The sequence below is a fragment of the Stigmatopora argus genome, chromosome 1 (genome assembly GCF_051989625.1).
Source record: "Stigmatopora argus isolate UIUO_Sarg chromosome 1, RoL_Sarg_1.0, whole genome shotgun sequence".
NCBI classification, from domain to species: Eukaryota; Metazoa; Chordata; class Actinopteri; order Syngnathiformes; family Syngnathidae; genus Stigmatopora; species Stigmatopora argus.
The window spans coordinates 9,765,093-9,782,604 of NC_135387.1; the positions used below are offsets into that span (position 1 = coordinate 9,765,093).

The 17,512-nt window shown below is 40.2% G+C and overlaps 1 protein-coding gene across 8 annotated transcripts in view; it reads left to right on the forward strand.

Annotated features, from left to right (window-relative positions):
- Nucleotides 1-17,512, forward strand: part of tns1a (tensin 1a) — a 46,255-nt gene that overhangs the window by 2,493 nt on the left and 26,250 nt on the right. For 6 of the 8 annotated variants that reach the window (XM_077595057.1, XM_077595037.1, XM_077595027.1 and 3 more), the window contains 2 exons: nt 9,284-9,398; nt 10,657-10,694. In XM_077595057.1, the coding sequence (XP_077451183.1) occupies nt 9,284-9,398; nt 10,657-10,694 (153 nt within the window). Of the gene's footprint in view, nt 1-1,766; nt 2,055-9,283; nt 9,399-10,656; nt 10,695-15,251; nt 15,359-17,512 lie in introns of those variants that run through there. The other 2 variants (XM_077595047.1, XM_077595063.1) reach the window with 2 other exon arrangements.

A 17,512-nucleotide genomic window follows, 5' to 3' on the forward strand; every position in this document is an offset into this window, starting at 1 on the left:
ACAGGCCACAAGGAGATGGACAATCATTCACACTCGCGCTTATACCTAGGGGCAATTTAGAGTGTTCCACCAGTCTACCCTGCATGTTTTTTGGGATGTGGGAGGAAAACAGAGTGCCCGGAGAAAACCCACACAAACCCGGGGAGATCATGCAAACTCCATACATTGGCATAGAACCCATGACCCAAGAACTGTGAGGCCAACGTGGGCCGCCTAACATTCGGGTTTGAGCTTTTCATTTAAAATCATAACCTTTTTCTTTCTTGTTTTTTTTCATGACATAATTTACAAGTACAAAGAAGTAGTATTCTTTAAAAGAATCAACATTTATTGGTAGACGTTTAGTTTAAATAAAAGAATGTCATGAAATTTACCCTTGATAACCACTCAGGAGTTTTTTAAACTTTTTAAAATGTCACTTGATAAGGGATCTTCTAAGGTTGCACTTTACTGGATGCTATCTTAGTGATTTATCAAGTAGTGGTTGCAAGGCGATCACAAATCCTTCTATTTTTTTAATCATTGAAAGAAATTGGCTGTGTTCTTTTTTTTTTGCCCCTTCTGCCAACCCTAGCATGTTGTTTATTTGTGTAGCTTTCACCTTATTCTCCAGTAAGTCAATAGCATGGTCTACAAAGTTGAGGAAAGGTCAAAGACATAGCCATTGAAGAAAGTTTCCTTCATCAAATCTTCTGTTGCTTGTGCTGTGTGAGGCTCTTGATGGTCATTTTAAAGCAGATCCGTGTCTCGAGGTTCTGCCAGTTTTGAACTATCTAACACTTAGTGTCATTCCTTTTCAAAACAAGTTATAGTTTCATTGTAAAATTTTGTATGGAAAATATCCAGCTGTGTGCTGGCAATTTTACCACTGCACAGACCCTCTGAGAGTTTGCTATAGGCCACTAGAGGCTGCTAGCAAGCCAGAATATAATGTTTTGCTAAAAAAACAAAAAACTAATGGCTGTCAAGTATCGCAAGTAAACTCCAATTCATTTCCGCATCGTCATTAGCTTTGACAAGGTTTCCTCTTAGTTGCTGTCATGTTTGGAGTGTATAGAATACACAATTAGGCATGCACACCCCCACACAAATACACACACAGATTATGTGTCAGGTTCACCTCTGGACCGAGGTAACTGTTACAGTGCAAATGATGAAGTGCAGCCGCGATCAATAGACGGTGTTTTCTCAAAATGAATCGGCTCTCAGCCCTTTATGGATCTAACCGTTCTCTGATGTTATTTGCTTATTGATACAATGTTGATTCATTATTTGGCTTTTTATTGACATTCAGAAGACGGGCCCTCACAGAAACACTCTTGATTTTTTTATATAGGTATATATATTTAGACATAGTACATGTGCAAGTATGAATATACATGCACTCAAGTTGTAGCTCAATGCAGAGTATTTGCTCACAAGGTTTGGTCTGCAAAAATTGTGTACATTAGTTTTAAGTTTAGGTGCAGTAAAGCTGTCACTTCTGTCACCTCTATTTAACTGCCGACACCCTTAGTGCGGGGGATGGAAATCATGTGAGCTTGTAAATTAAACATCTGTCTGCCACAATAATTTGTTCCATTTTGGTTTGTGAATGGAGCAAGGTGAGGTTATTAGAGTAGTTGAGGAGGAGGGGAGTGGACCTTGAGACAGTCTAATAAGATCAGGGAGGGAGAAACATAACATCTCCTGGCCCACTTTCCCCTTTTTTCCCTTTGCGGACTAAAATCGCAGTTGACAAAGCGAATGGCAGAAGTGGCTGAGAAAAGGAGAGTGAGGGAGCGAAGCATGGGAAGGATGGGGCTCCTACGGTGTTAGACTGACTGTTCGTTCCATTCCATATGTGCTTCCCACATCTGCCATGGATCTGAATTGCCATTGGATCCGAAAAGAACACTGCTGGGAATATCTGTGAAGATTCTGGATTTGTTGTGTGAGCTGTGAGCTGGGAAGCTCTGTTTTCTTGGGTCAGGATGCCCGCCCTTTCTTTGTCGCTGCCCTCTGCTCTGGCTGGACGGGCTAAGACATGGGTCTGTCTCTCATGCATGCTTTGGGTAAGACGTTTCGTTCGGTCCTAGGGTCTTTTATTGCTTAGGATTGCTGATGGAAAGGCTAATGATCTTATCAATTTGTCAAAGTGCGGAAAGAAGAGCATTTTCATTTGGATGATAAGGCAACTTTGATACTAGATAGTTATCCAGTATTTTCAGCCCTGATTGGTTATTCCAAAAACTTGGAATTCCAAAATCTTCTGACAAAGGCTAATCCAGTTGTTGCTTGGTGGTGACTCTCACTGGTGTGTCCAGGCAGCTGCTGCACTGAAAGCTATTTCTGTTCTCTCTTGTATAATTTAATCTGCTTCGCTTTCCCCCCTATGTGGGACTGGCTGTGTATGATGGGAAGCAGGACATGTACCACAATGATGTTGTTCATGTTGTACATGAACACAAAGGTCTGAGCAGGTCTGCCCACAATGATTTACACATTTTTGCTTGGTGATGGTACTTCTCTGGAACTGGTTCTAATCAGCCGCATTACCTAACCTTTCAAACATCTTCATTACCTAACCTTTCAAACATCTTACATTTCTCTTTCAAATATTTGTTGTTGTCTCAATTTAAGTAATTTCATTGCTTTTATCTTTCAGGGCATACACACAAGGTATGTAAGTTGGCCAGTGAGCCTTCTGCCCTACTTTGCAGTAAAATGAGAGAGCCACTTAAATGCAAGAGTGAAAAATGTCCTATGCAGTGTAAAGGCTAAGAAAGACTTTGTCAGGCAAAACCCAACATTAGTTGCCAATAGGCTCACAAGAAATACAGATGAACATTGTGATGGCCCTGAAAAGTTGAGAGGAGTAACACGCAGGAATGACGTGCAAGATGCTGGTTTTTAGTAAGCTCCCCAAATACATGCTATTAATGATTTATCAGGCCCATGCACAGGGAGTGAATATTATATGTGGCAGGCTGACGGAAGTAGTGTTCCTACAGTGTGCACATTGCTAGGTAGCATTTTTTTTTCTTCTTTTCATATCTGAAATGTTCCCATCTTTGCTGCATCTTTGAGACTCGCATCTATGCCAGATCTATCATGTCGTCAGCCGTCCAACAGAGTCCCTTATTGACTTAACCAAATCCCAGGGGAGCTGTGAAAATCAATCAAGCTTTGATTGGACTTTAAGTGTTTTGCAACACCTCCAGTTTTGTTTGCTTGTGTCTGTATATGATGTGTACAGCTCTGGCCTATTGAAGACATGCTTGAACGACTAATGTGCTCCTTATCAGTCACCCATCAAGAATTTCTGACAACAACTTAAGATTTCTATTGACACAAATAATTTAAAGCAAGAATATCATTTTAGACAAAGCAAAGTAAAAATAAATTTAAGTAAAAATGACATGAATGATAACGAAGATATCAAAGTAATTAAATATAAGGGGCGGAAAAGGAGGATCATTTGAGAGATTCATTCATTTTCATTTCCGCTTATCCTCACAAGTGTCGTGGTTGTACTGGAGGCTTTTCAAGCCTACTACGGGGAGTAGATTTGGGACACCTCAGATTGGTTGACAGCTATTCACATCTTTTGGTAGATTAACAGAATGAAATTATTCAACACCTTGCAAAATGGATTGATGAGATGTCTCAACAAAATCCCAGTAGTTCGAGTTAATTTGTTTCCGATTTATAGAGAAAACAGGTTTGTTCTGATAGAGTTACTTTAATGTTCCTTCAAGCCTTTTGAAGAGAACAGTCAGAACTCACTCCTTTGGGACCATCCGAAGCAGCATAAGTTTAGTGAAGAAAACATTGAAAATTATACTTTTGTGCAGTATTTGATCATCATTTGTGTAAAAAAAAAAGTTTAGTTGGCCCTTGGTATAAAATGTGGCATGCCTCCTATAGTAAAACAATTTTAATGCCAGACAGGCTCAATTGCAATAAGAAAGATTTTGCTCCAGTATGAAATGAAATAAAACAATTCAGGGTGTCCCCAATTATTGTTTGTCAATATATGCCCTCCGATTTACTGGCAACCAGTTCAAGGTCTACCCCGCCTCCTGCCCGTTGTTAGCTGGGGTAGGATCCACCCCCGTGACGGTTCAGAAGATGAATGAATGAAATCCATCCATTTTCTATACTGCTTATTTTAGTCACATGCACATGGAGCTTCACATTATTGATAATTTTGAGTATTCAATTAACCTTGCTTTTTTGAAATTGCATCAACAGCTTTCTATCCATGCAAATACAAGGAGAACACAGCCACAGCACTGATTTTTAGGACTATAAAGCAGACATGCTTAGCACTCTTAAAGAGCACTTTACAATAAAGCTTTTGCCTAATCATTTAGAACACAAACACATAAAGGTAAGGTGCCATTTTTGTGGTCACACCAGACATTGTCAAAGTTGTGCCCTTCTGTGGAAAATTCTGTCTATACAACTTGAATAACTGTAATCATCTTAACTGTACACTGATAATAAGGTTGTCTGCCTCCAGCTCACATTAACAGACACTTAAGACATTAACAGTCTTCTGAACTGTCTCCACTTTCCAAACTGGTTGATTTTGTGAGTACATATTGCTACTTCTTAGAGGACGGCACGCTCGCCAAATAAACACTACGTGCTTCACAGCTTCTTCTTATGGCATCTGTCGGATCTTTGCCCAAAGAGGTCAGAGGTGGCCTGCGGGGAGGGTGCACATTCGTCTGTATTTGCACTGCATACCTGGAAATCATCATTAGGCTCCTGTTATAGCTTGTGCAAATTCAGACCATTGTGTATAACAATGTACTCCACAGATGTGCCGTACTATCCCCAATTAAAAGCAATGCCCCTGTCTAGCAACCACCTAATCTTTAGCACTGAATATAAGCGTTTGCTCTAATAACTATAAGTGGCCGTGACTTCGTGATCACAGCTCATTGATCGGTGTGTTTCCTGCCCCTGGTATTGATCATGTGGCACCCTGATTTCAGTTTGTAAGAGTTGATGGTATCATGGTAGCACAAAGCTGTCACTACGCAGCATTTCACTGCACCATCAGCTACAATCTGGCCATGGGCCTAGAGAGTTATTCCACTGGGATTGACTGTATTCGCTGTTATTAATAAAACATCATGAACTCATATCTATGTTCTTGTACACTTATCTATACTCCCATGATGCATCACTGTAGAAAAGAAAAGGAACATTCTAAAGCCATACATACATTATGTAGCTAAAATACACTTTCACAAGGCAAAAAACTGACCATGGCAAATAAGGGCCAATACAGCCAACATGATGGGCATTGATATTTTACAAAATGACACCCTTAAATCGTGTGACAGGGATTTGACCAATATCAATCCTATCCAGTCACTTCTAACCCAGAAAATACAATGGCAGGGTTTGCATCGAGACTACGAAAACGTAGGCCAAAGTCATCATTGTGGCGATCAGATAGAGGAAATCACGAGGACTGCTACCATAATGTGCAAATTTAGGCGCAATAACGAGAGTTTCACAGGAACGGGTGGTATTTGTGATTAAATGATGGATAAGTGCAACCTTTGTTTTTTGCTGTTTTATTACAAAACAAACAATTAAATTTCGTAGGAGTAGGAGAAAAAATACAAACTCATTAAAAAGCTAAATAAATATCTTATCTGTTCATAAAAATGGAAAGAATGGACAGATTCTACATTCCTCGTTGACAACAGTGCTTTATTTTGCAAGGAAAACGGAAGTTTTATTTGTATTAGTGCTAAACTTCCTTTACAGCACTGGGTAATTGCGTCAATCTCACGCGGTCGTCCGTTCTGTCCTTTAAAAAAAATGTACTTGTGCGCCATGCCTACGATTAGATCCGTCACGTCGAAGACGTTTTGCGGGTGGTTAAATTAGTCAGCTTGATTAGTCGTGTAAGTGGTGTAATTGAGCCTTAAGAGTGTCAAAGTTTTGTTACATGGGTTTTTCAAACAAACTTCTTTCTTGATTTACCTTTGGATTGATGAGGTTTGATTGACAGAGCCAATACTCAAGAATCATTCATTTAATTGGAGCAAAGCCTGTTACATCTCAAAGTGTAGTTGTGTGAGAGCCAATGAGAAGCAGCATCCTTTCAGTTGTGGACAGCTTGATTAACCATTTGTTTGTGGAGATGGGGATATCATCTTGATTAAGTCCATAATATTGGTTCAATTTTCATGCAAGGGATTGCAGGCTATTATTTTTACTCCTCATGCAATACGGACGGCATCATTTATGGACTGGAGTGTTTACCCCACTCATTGGCTCGGTCCCTGTCTCACAAAGCACCCTTTGTTCCATGCAGAATTTCAGTCTGGTGGAAATTGAAAGCAGGTGTGTCTGCTTTCCCTTTTTTTAAATCTTGAAGGTTGTGCTGAACTTCATCTGCTTCAGGATGTGTTTGTTTCTTTGGAGTTTGTAGTTCCTCATGATGGCTTGACTGTGCAGTGTTGTGACTTTGGGTTTGGTGCTGTTTCGGACAATTTTTTAAGGACCACCTGGTTGTTCATCTGCTCCCCTCATCTACCATCGATATAGAAAATGATGAGAATGCTCTTTCCACTTCCAGCCGCCAGCTTCACCAATATCAGGTTTATATACTCATGGAGATTTTATTTACACAATAGGGGCAAACCTGTGACTCCTCAAACAATAAACAGCAGACACAATTAAGCATCTCCCATTCTGCTGATTTTTAACCTTTTCTTCAGCTGCAGACTTTGTCATCAATTGTTCAGCTGTCAGAGTCCTGTACTCTAGTGTGATCCTTTCCGATTGATTGAATTCATACATATTTATTTTTGCCTTTCTAACAGTACAACACTAATTTGTATTCAGGGAGTGCTGAAGGACACAGTGGTGCCTTTGGGTGTGTCGCCCCGCCTCACAGCCTCAGTCTCGCCTTACTAGTGGTAGTGAATCTCGTCTCTAAGTGAGGTCGAGGTAGTGTAGCACTGCTTTTCATTAGCTAAGTGCACCGAAGGGAGAGGAGCACCGAAGCTTGATTTAGTGGGCTAGTTGTGTATAAGCTTAAAAAAAACACCTACTCTCCTTGTCTCTGTCCTCGAGTAGTGGGCCATCCACTTTCTTTTCATGCATGCTTTTTAACTTCTCCTTCTATATCCATTTTCTATCTCTCACCAAAAATCTCAAATTTTCTATTTAGGGGTTCTTCAGGGTGGTTCACGCTACACAAAGTTGTTGTTGTTTGGGGGGTGGTGCATTTTATTAGATTGATGGCGTCTTGGAAGGTTTTAAAGTGTTCCATTTAAAATGCTGCATGATACTGCCTACGTCAACAGAGAAATTAACTGAACAGAATGACACTTGTTGCTATAGCAACCAGCCGGAAAACTGGTGTAAATAAAAAAGAAAAGTTTTCATCCAACTATTGCGGTTTTACAGGGCTCTCCATTGTAAACATGTTTTTTAAATCCAAATGTTGTAGTTTTGACAGACCTCATCCTTTCTCATTTAGGCACTACAAACAGATAAAGAAAATGGTATTGATGCTGTTGCTCGTTGAAGAGGTTGTCTAGGGAGAGACGATGATGGGAAAATGACAGCTCATGAGATGAAAAACATTACGCCCAGGAGTTTTTGCTCAGCCTCACTTTAATCATAAAAAACAACAATTTCAGTGGAGGGAAACACTGAGCACATCCACTCAAATTCTGTATAAGTTTCATTGCTTGAAAAGGGAGTACTAAAACTTTCATTCATTTTCTGAACTGCTTATCCCAGGGATAGGCAAAATGATCCTCAAGGGCCGTTGTGGGTGTAGGTTTTTGTTCCATCCGGACATAGTTTACCCAATGAGATTTTTGCGCAAAACAAGAAGCACCTGACTGCCATCCATTGATTGCACTTGTAGGACAATAGATTGGTTAAAAAAAAGTGTCCCTCGGGTCTCCCCTTCACTTATGTGGCCAGGTGTGTGTGATTCTTAATCACCCCTTGTGTGTGTATTTAAAGCCTGACTCGGTCATGTCGTTTCCCCGTCGGTGTGTGTATGCATCATCCCCGTTAGATTTGTTTCTTTATTAATTTCACTATGTCACATGTTTGGATGGCTTTTCTGTTACTTTTGATTAAAGCATTTAGTTTTGTGCACCAGCATTCTGATTGCCGTCCACTTCCTGCACTTCTGGGTCCCACTTCGCTCCGCACCCGAGGATGGAACATGACAGGTGTCTCTTTTATGGGTTGGAACAAAAACCTGCACCCACTACGGCCCTTTGTGGAATAGTTTGCCCATCGCTGGCTTATCCTCACAAGGGTCGTAGGAGATGCTGGAGCCTATCCCAGCTGACTTCAGGCACAAGGCGGGGGACACCCTGAATTGGTGGCCAGCCAATTGCAGGGCATGAGGAGACAGACAACCATTCATGCTCACACTCATACATAGGGGCAATTTCGAGTGTTCAACCATGTTTTTGGAATGTGGAAGAAAACCACAGTACTCAGAGAAAACCGATACAATCCCAGGTAGAACATACAAACTCCACACAGGAGGACCAACCTGGATTCAAACTCGGGACCTCAGAACTGTGAGGCTTCCGAAGTAAAACGTGTTAATATTATATTATGAAAGATTTAGATGTGTCACATCAGGTTTGTATTCCAATATTGGAAATGTTATTTCAACAAGCAGCTTTAAATTGGTTTTCTTTTGTTAGTAATGTTAATTTTTTTCTTTCTTTCTTAATTTCAGTTTGGATATTGTTTTTAGAGTTTGATATCAAATTAATCAATTATTATTCTTTTACAATGTTAGAATAAAAGTGGTCCGGCTGGCGGCTGCGTGGAGTTTGCATGTTCTCTTCGGGCCTGCGTGGGTTTTCTCTGGCTACTCCTAATATATGGTCGTGCTGTCAAGCGACAGAACTTTTTTATTTGCGTGTAACTACATGCAGTCCATAGTCAACTTGTGATTTATCAGATTGTAAATCAAGCTTGTCTTGATTCCAAACTCTGTGGGCCATAATTAATTGCTTGTTTAAAAAAATTAATGGAATCATAGAGGATTTGCATTAACGTTGAAACGATTAAAACAGTCTCGTATAGCATAGAACTATTGATAAACCGAACGACCGTTCTCGGGTTGTTTCCGCAAATCTTGAATGGAAAAATTTCCATGGATTGGATCGGAATGTTTCTGTGTAAACAGCTCCTAACACTGCTATGTTGTTAAGATGACAATGGAGGAATGTGTAAGTAACATTTTTGAGTAAAGACAATCTTCTCTGCTCCTTCTCAGCCAGATGATCTAGAGGGGGTCCACACACACTCCTTCAAGCTGAAGCCATTCAAGAAGGCCAAGAGCTGTGATATATGCAAGCAGGCCATCACAAAGGAGGGTCTCATCTGCAAAGGTGAATTCCATTTAAAACAGCAAGGCTTATGTTCAATGGGGCTTTTATATTATTTATGAAATTATTGTAGGTGTTCTCCCATCTTCCGACATAATGAATTGATGATGTATCTGGTGGCAACCTATCCCTCGCCTTTTTCGTCACGCTGGAAATGGCTGCTGCAGCTGACGACCTACTTTGTCCGTTTAGTTCAGCAAATTGCCAGCGCCTGCCAGAAACATTATCATGCCTCAATGAAAGTGGGCTGATAATGTTCTGGAAATCTTGGTCCATTCCTGTACATGTCGAGTTGTGATTCCATTCACATGACCTGTTTTTATATTCCTTTTGATTTTATTTTATTTTTGGGAGGTGGGGGGAACATACATTATTATTCTTTTGTGGTCGAAGTGCAAATTTCTGCGCTAACTATGCCGAGCTGACAAACGCTAAGCCCCAGCAGTAGGAGATCAGGGTGGTTTGGGGCTTTGGCTATGGATTTGCTGTTAAAATTAGCTCGGCTACTGCAGCTGCTGCTGAATTAGCCTAGATAAGAGGGAAAGTGGGGTGGTAGAGAGAGGCTGAACAGGGAGAGAAAATGGGGAAATGTGGAAGAGAGCGTATGAGTTGCCTTATCCTTCTTTTGTACTTCCGTACACTGCGTTCTGATTGGCGCAAGTGTTCCCTGCGCAAAGATGGTCCCCATACTTTTCCAATTGTTAGTGGTAGGTGACATATACTATACAGTATTTCATACCTGTCAACCTCTGCCGATAACTGCCCTTATAAATGATTATTGATTCCCCTTACAAACCCCCAAAAAACCTTACAAACACCGTACGAGTCGTACGGTGTTTGTAAGGTTTTGTAATCATTTATAAGGGCAGTTATCGGCAGAGGTTGACAGGTATGGTATTTATATAAAATCAATTTGTCATGATTGTGAGATAATATACATATGATTAAAGTGGTCCTTGCACTTTTTAATTTCTTCAGTGTGCAACACTTGAATGATAAACTTTGAATCCCTCCAATGTCAACAAATATTGTGCATTATAAATCACCCAAATCCTTTCTAATGATTTACACATGGTGGGAGTTATTAATGAATTATACTTGAATGCAAACTGAACTTTTAGTTTTCCATCCAGTTTATTATTTTTTTATGATCAAGCTTTACAAAAAATAAAGTAAAATAAAAAACAATTGAAAAGCATGACAGGGTCTGCATTTATTTTACGGTTATGTACCAAATTATATTTCTCTTTTCTCTTTGCAGCTTGTCAGCTGTCCTGTCACAAAAAATGTGAAGTGAAGGTAAGGCTCCTTGTTGGTTTTATAAACATTTCCATTTTGCATTTGGGTGAATTGCATCACTAATGCAATTCACAATTGACCATGGGATTTTGGATTTGAAATCCTTTTTTTTTTGCTGAAGACAGCAATGTATTGCTGAAGTGGAAAAGGTTGAAAATAAATTTGCTAACATAATGTCAATTAAAATGTAGGGGCAATTTAGAGTGTCCAATCAGCCTACCATGCATGTTTTTGGAATGTGGGAGAAAACCGGAGTACCCGGAAGAAACCCACATAGGCCCGGGGAGAACATGCAAACTACACGCAGGTGGACCGACCTGGATTTGAACCCAGGAACATAGAGCTATGATGCGGACGTGCTAAACACTCGCTCCACCGGGCCGCTTGCTGTATAGGATCATGTCACTGTGTAATATGAGTGCATTTTGAATGTCAATGAACACACTTCATAGAAGGACTACATCATAGAGCAGGGGTGCATAACTTTTAGGCATCAAGGCCTACTTTTCAAGGACTCAGGCTCCTGGGATCTACCTTTTTTCCCTTAGCAGTTATGTAAGTTTATATATATGGCATCACTGCATGAGCCAACATAATGATCCCTCGATAATCCGTGGTTCACGTTTCGTGGATCCAGTGCATTGTGAGGTTTAAAAAAGTATTCACCCCCCCCAAAAAAGTATGCATTGCTCCATGTTCAGGTGCAAGAGAGTATGTTTCACATCATGGCAAACATGACTGAGGCACTTGTATAAGGCGTGTGATTGGTTCCTGGCATATGATTGACCAATAAGAGTGATTTCATCCCGTGAGCTGGTGGACCTTTGGGTTATGCCCTCAAGGGGTCGCCATGGCTAAAGTGATTGTTGGCAAACAAGTCAAATTAATAATACTAAAGATAAACTAAGAAAACCAACAGTCTGCATCAATTATTATTGTCATGTGATCTACCTATAGTAGGTTAGCGATCTACTGGTAAATCGCAATGGATGTATTGAGCAGCCCTGACGAAGAGTGAAACTTTCCTTTCAGTAATTTACACTAAAAAGTACCAGGGCACACATTCTACAGCAAACAAATAGAGACAACCTGTAGATTGACAGCAGTTCTAACTTTTCTATTGAACCCCCAGAGTTAATTTTCTTTTACGCTAAACTATATGCGCGCAAGAGAAATACAGTGATGTGAAGCGATGTGTAAAAAAAAAATCACTTCTTATAATAGATGGCATACAACTCACATTTCCTCGAGGATGCCCTCCAGGGTCTGTCTGTTTTTCTTGCTCCAACTTTTTAATGTCAACACACATTCCCAGAGTGCAGTGGGAATCAACAAATGACTATGGTAGGACAAAGTGATGGTTAGACCGTGACCGGACACTTCGTCGACGGACACTTCGTCGACGGACACTTCGTCGACGGACACTTCGTCGCCGGACGCTTCGTCCCCGGACGCTTCGTCGAATGGACAATTCGTCGACGGACAATTCGTCGCAGGACTCGCGAACGATTGTTTTTAAAATAAAAGGAAATAAATAAAATTATTTTATTAAAAATAAGACAAAGGAAATTCACAGATGGGAGTTTTTGTTTTTCTTTATTAAAGAAAATAAAACAGCAAAAACTTGCTCGACAACACAAACACATTAACATTTGGGCGTGTGCAAGTAAGTACTAAATGTGCTCGTCTCTAAACACATTACGCACGAAACGGTTCCTACGTTGAGCGCTCCACGTTTGGAAAGACCCCAAAAAGAATCAACGTGACATAACAACTCAGATGTCAAACTTTTCTTTACTTCATTTATAAACTTTATTTTTCTTTAAATCGTTGCGGACTAGGGGATAGTGGTTAAGGTTAGTGGTTAGAATTAGGGTTAGGGAATAGTGGTTAAGGTTAGTGGTTAGGATTAGGGTTAGGGGATAGTGGTTAAAGTTAGTGGTTAGGATTAGTGTTAGGGGATAGTGGTTAAAGTTAGTGGTTAGGATTAGGGTTAGGGGATAGTGGTTAGGATTAGAGTTAGGGGATAGTGGTTAAGATTAGTGGTTAAAGTTAGGCGAACTGACTGGCGACGAAGTGTCCGGCGATGAAATGTCCGTCGACGAAGTGTCCAGTCGACAAACTGTCCGCCGACGAAACGTCCGGCGACAAAGCGTCCGTTCGACGAAGCGTCCGTTCGACGAACCGTCTGGGGACAAAGCGTCCGGCGACGAAGTGTCCGTCGACGAAGTGTCCGTTGACGAAATGTCTGGGTACCGGTTAGACAGCTAATGTCGAACAAGGCCACTTTTAGTGTTTTTGTTGGTTGGAACTGCCATCCCTCTAATCACTCCTCAGATTCTCAAATCAAACATTCTTATTGCCAGCCTCTTGGCTCAAATGTGTCGACAGGAGTGTAAAAATTAATACTAAAAATGTAGATATATATTAAAAGAAAGTCAAACCAGGAGAAGTCTGACGGATGTTGAGTGGGAACTGTTTTAATGAAGGACATTATTTAATTCCTTAGGTGTAGAAACTATGGTTTTATGTTCACATCCTGACCTTGTAATAGTAAAGGTGTCACCAATGAAAATCATTAATTTTTTTAATGGTTATTAGTGGCTTTAGCATCTCATTCTTTACGCCATTAACCACACAAGTATTTGCTTGAATGCTTTAATGCTGGTGTTCTCACATTTTATGCAGTTTTAATGGGCCCCATAATGAATTGAATGAGGATGTCAAGAAGGTTTGATATTGCCAACTTGTGACGTCTATATAATAAATATATTCAAATCAACAAGCAGAGTCAGCCCTTGTCAATTCATTATCACTGATAATGCAAATGAGTTGCATCTTTGCTTTTTTATGTTTTTGCCCCTGGTTTGGACTTCTCTTAGATTCTTGTTCTAGTGGTTTTTTGCTGACTTAGATTCAAATAAGAGGCTTGGCCTTGTGCGTTTTTAAAGAGGGATGGCAAGGTAATGGATGTTGGAATATTCTTTACCATCATGGGTAAAGTGCATAACTGCACTACTGAGGGTTTGTTTCCTAAAATAAACCTTCTGGGTTTTTGCAAAAGTATGTCGTATGTGTTCTGCCAAAATTACACTTCACTCTGAAGTCAAATTGTTTTAGACAGTCTTAGATATATTTTATGGACAGATGCACACAAAGTATTGGTTTCAGTCATGTATGAGAATAAAAATTGGAATGACTGGAGCTCTTGGAGTTTGTTAAATGAATTATGTCTGAGCATTTGAATGGATTAGTCTGTTGTATATGCATTTTTTTTTACATGTTTTCTATTGTATTCAATTGAATTGTACTGTCATGTTATTGTCAGCGTGTGTGATAGTGTGGTATAATTGTAGTAAACTGTCGCTACAAGTGCATCCCCCATTTATAAGGATAATTTAAAACAAATATTTTCTGATAACTCATTATTCTGAGTGAAACTGTTTGTTAATTTGTTATCTAAAAGTGGGACACAAGTGAGAAACGTTTAATACTGTGGGAGGGTTTTAGGCTGAACATGGGTGGATTTGAGGCCTTTAATTAGTCCTTTGGTCAACAGCACATTCCATGCAAGTCACTTTTTCAAATACACATTTGCCATATTTCGAGTTGGCCTTTTTAACATTGTTTTGAACTTTTCTGTGTTGTGTCATTGTGCATCAAGGAAGAAAATAAGTAGTCTTTCATAATGTTGCCTTCACATAAACAGATGTAATTGGTATTGGAGTGGATGTTTCCATCAGTGTCATGCCACCGTTAAAAACATTCCAGTCAATGACGTCAAACACTTTTATGTCTTTAAGGTGAACTGTCATCTTCCTTATGTTAGCTTCTTGCTGTTCAGTCTCAATTTATAATAACTGGTCGCCAAGGGCCCCAACAGGGGGGAGGGAGAGAGAGCATGTTCTTCTAATGCCTGAATTTGTCTCACATTTCAGTAATATGCTTTTAGGTTAAATTCAGTAAAGAGTAAAAAGTCCCATGGTGGGAGGTGTGAATGGTTATTTTTCCATGTGCCGATGTAGGTCTTGCCTCGCCTCTCACCTTAAGTCATCTGGGATTAGTTTAAGGTCACATGCAACCCTAATAACTGAATAAAGCACTGTAGAAAATAGACAGGTTTTTTTTCTGGTGAGAGTATAACAATTCTGTTTTTGCCAAGCACGGTCTAATGATGTATCAGTGTGTGGTTGTTGGAGAGATAGGTATTCTCTTTCAGCAGCTGCTTTGAGGAAAGTGAGGACAGAAGGAGAGCGGACAGGGGAATTAGACAGGGAGTGCTCTGAGAGAGAAAGATTAACATACAGTTACCGTCTTGCTTTGGGCACCAAGCATCCCCAAGCTGCTTTCTTGGCCTTATATAGTGTGTTCAGATTCTACTTGGCAGTGGATAGAGGAGCCGCAGCTATTAGCATGAAGAGTGCCTCCTGGTTCAGTGCAGTGGCTGACTTCAGTAGCTCTCTGGCACGCGTCCGGGATTACGGCTGGTGTTTTGACTGCGGAGGGGCGGGGGTCTCTGGCCAAGGAGGTGGTTGAAAGAGTCTGTATTTGGTGCTCCTGCTGTTGTCTCTGTCCTCTTAGGACGAGTTTAGGCTGGTGTGTGTTGAGAAGCCTGTAGAAATGCAGATTTAAAAAAACAGGTGCAGAGAGGGCTCTACATACAGGTAAGAGTTGTTTTATGCTTTTTTTAGGGAATTGCATGCTTTAAGAACTGGAGGGAAATAAATATTGCTGGCTTTTAAGACGGTGTGAAAATAATATTTTTATTAATATTCGAAGTTCATATTACTTTTGGAATACATCATCAGATTGTTCCCTTTATTACTTGAGGAAAAAACACCATAATCCTATTATTTTACTACTGTTTCCAACAACTGTGTGTGAGTAGAAAAAATAAACATGTAGGATTTACTTTACCTTTTCCCACATTACTCATCTTGGGTGTTAAGAAAAGTAATGTTGGCAGTCACTCTACTCTGACCTTCAGCTAGCAAAACATAAGTGATGAAGAGGTCACTGAGGTGCATATCCCACATGACAGGTGAGAAAAAAAAATTGTAATGCAGTTTTATCGCGATGCCGTAAGGTATGACACAACCTGACAATGTAGTTAATTTGCTTCTGAGTGTGTAAAGAAAACATTCCATCTTTTTTTCCACACCTTGCCCATAACAAGAACCTCAGTCATGTCTCCCTTGAGCATCGCGAGGTGAACACCAATGTTAAAGAACAGCTGTTTGTCTCTTCTTATAGAACATGGTGCCCCTCTGGGAAGGTTACCTGTTCATCTATTAGAGAGCAATCCCAAGGGAAATGTGACAAAAAAATAGTACATCCCAATAGTTTTTCACTCTCAATCCTAAAAATGCATGACTAATGAAATTGTGTTTTACTTGTTTTGGGTTGTGTGCTAAAAGAAATAATTATAATTTTAAAAAAGCCCCACTCTCATTTACATTCCTTCACGATGCATTTCTAACCTCAGTTTAATATGCTCTTAATCATTTTTCTTTGTTCCAAGAGAATTGCAATTGCACATCTGATCTTCATCTCATCTCATCTCATTTTCTGAACCGCTTTATCCTCATTAGGTTCACGGGGGTTGCTGGCGCCAATCCCAACTGTTTCTGGGCCATAGGTGGGGGACACCCTGAATCGGTGGCCAACCGATCGCAGGGCACAAGGAGACAAACAACCATTCATGCTCACACTCATACCTAGGGGCAATTTAGAGTGTCCAATCAGCCAACCACGCATGTTTTTGGAATGTGGGAGGAAACCGGAGTACCCGGAAGAAACCCACACAGGCCCGGGGAGAACATACAAACTCCACACAGATGGACATGAGCTGGATTTGAACCCAGGACCCCAGAGCTGTGAGGCCGATGCGCTAACCACTCGCTCCACCGTGCCAACCTGTTATTCATTAGTTCTTCATTTTGAACCATATTTATAATTACGGATTGGACGTCGCACTGTGGCCTGATAGCTATCCAACAGCTACTTTCTTCTCAGCCATGGTTTTCAACATCTTGCATGCCTTGAATGAAGTTTCTTTTGGACCACAAAGCCGTTAAACAACTGTGACTGATGGGAGCTAAATGATGGTCTGCTTCAAGTTCCCACTAAATATCAGTACCCTGTGGTCTAGGCAGCTATTATATATATTTTAATGAAACCAGAAGTGGTTTAAAGAATAAAAACTATATTTGTTCTCATCTTCTCTGAAGCAAGAAGAAAATAATATAAAGAACTCAATTTTAACAGCTTATTCTGTGATAGGAAGTTATCGCATAAATGTCAACTGAATCTTGATTGCTTTATCCATATTGTTTTGAGTCTATTGTCAATAACTAGTTTTGTGCTATAACTGTTCCTCCTGACTTTTAGGTTCCCGTCAAAAGAGATTGTACACATTTATTTATTTTGTAATGATAACAACTTTTTTAACCCTTGAATACCACATTTGTAAACTTGAACTATCATATGCTGGATCATTCCACTCTAATGTCAAAATGTCAAACCACAGATGAACAAGCTCACCACGGGTTATAGTGGTTTTTGAAGTTATTCCCTTTCCAAGGAAAACAGAGAGCCAGCGTGTTTATATCCATCCAAAGACGCCTTTTGCACTTCGGTCCTTATTTGGTTGTTGCTTGGTGAGCGTGGAATTCAATTTCTCAGGAAAGCTGCCATTGATTTGGTACTGGTCTCATAGGATTGCTAAAGGAATTGCAAGTGTGGGTGCTCGACTACAGGTACTGCACTTTAACACCAATTGCAATTGATATACATTGAGCAGATAGTGTAGAAATGTA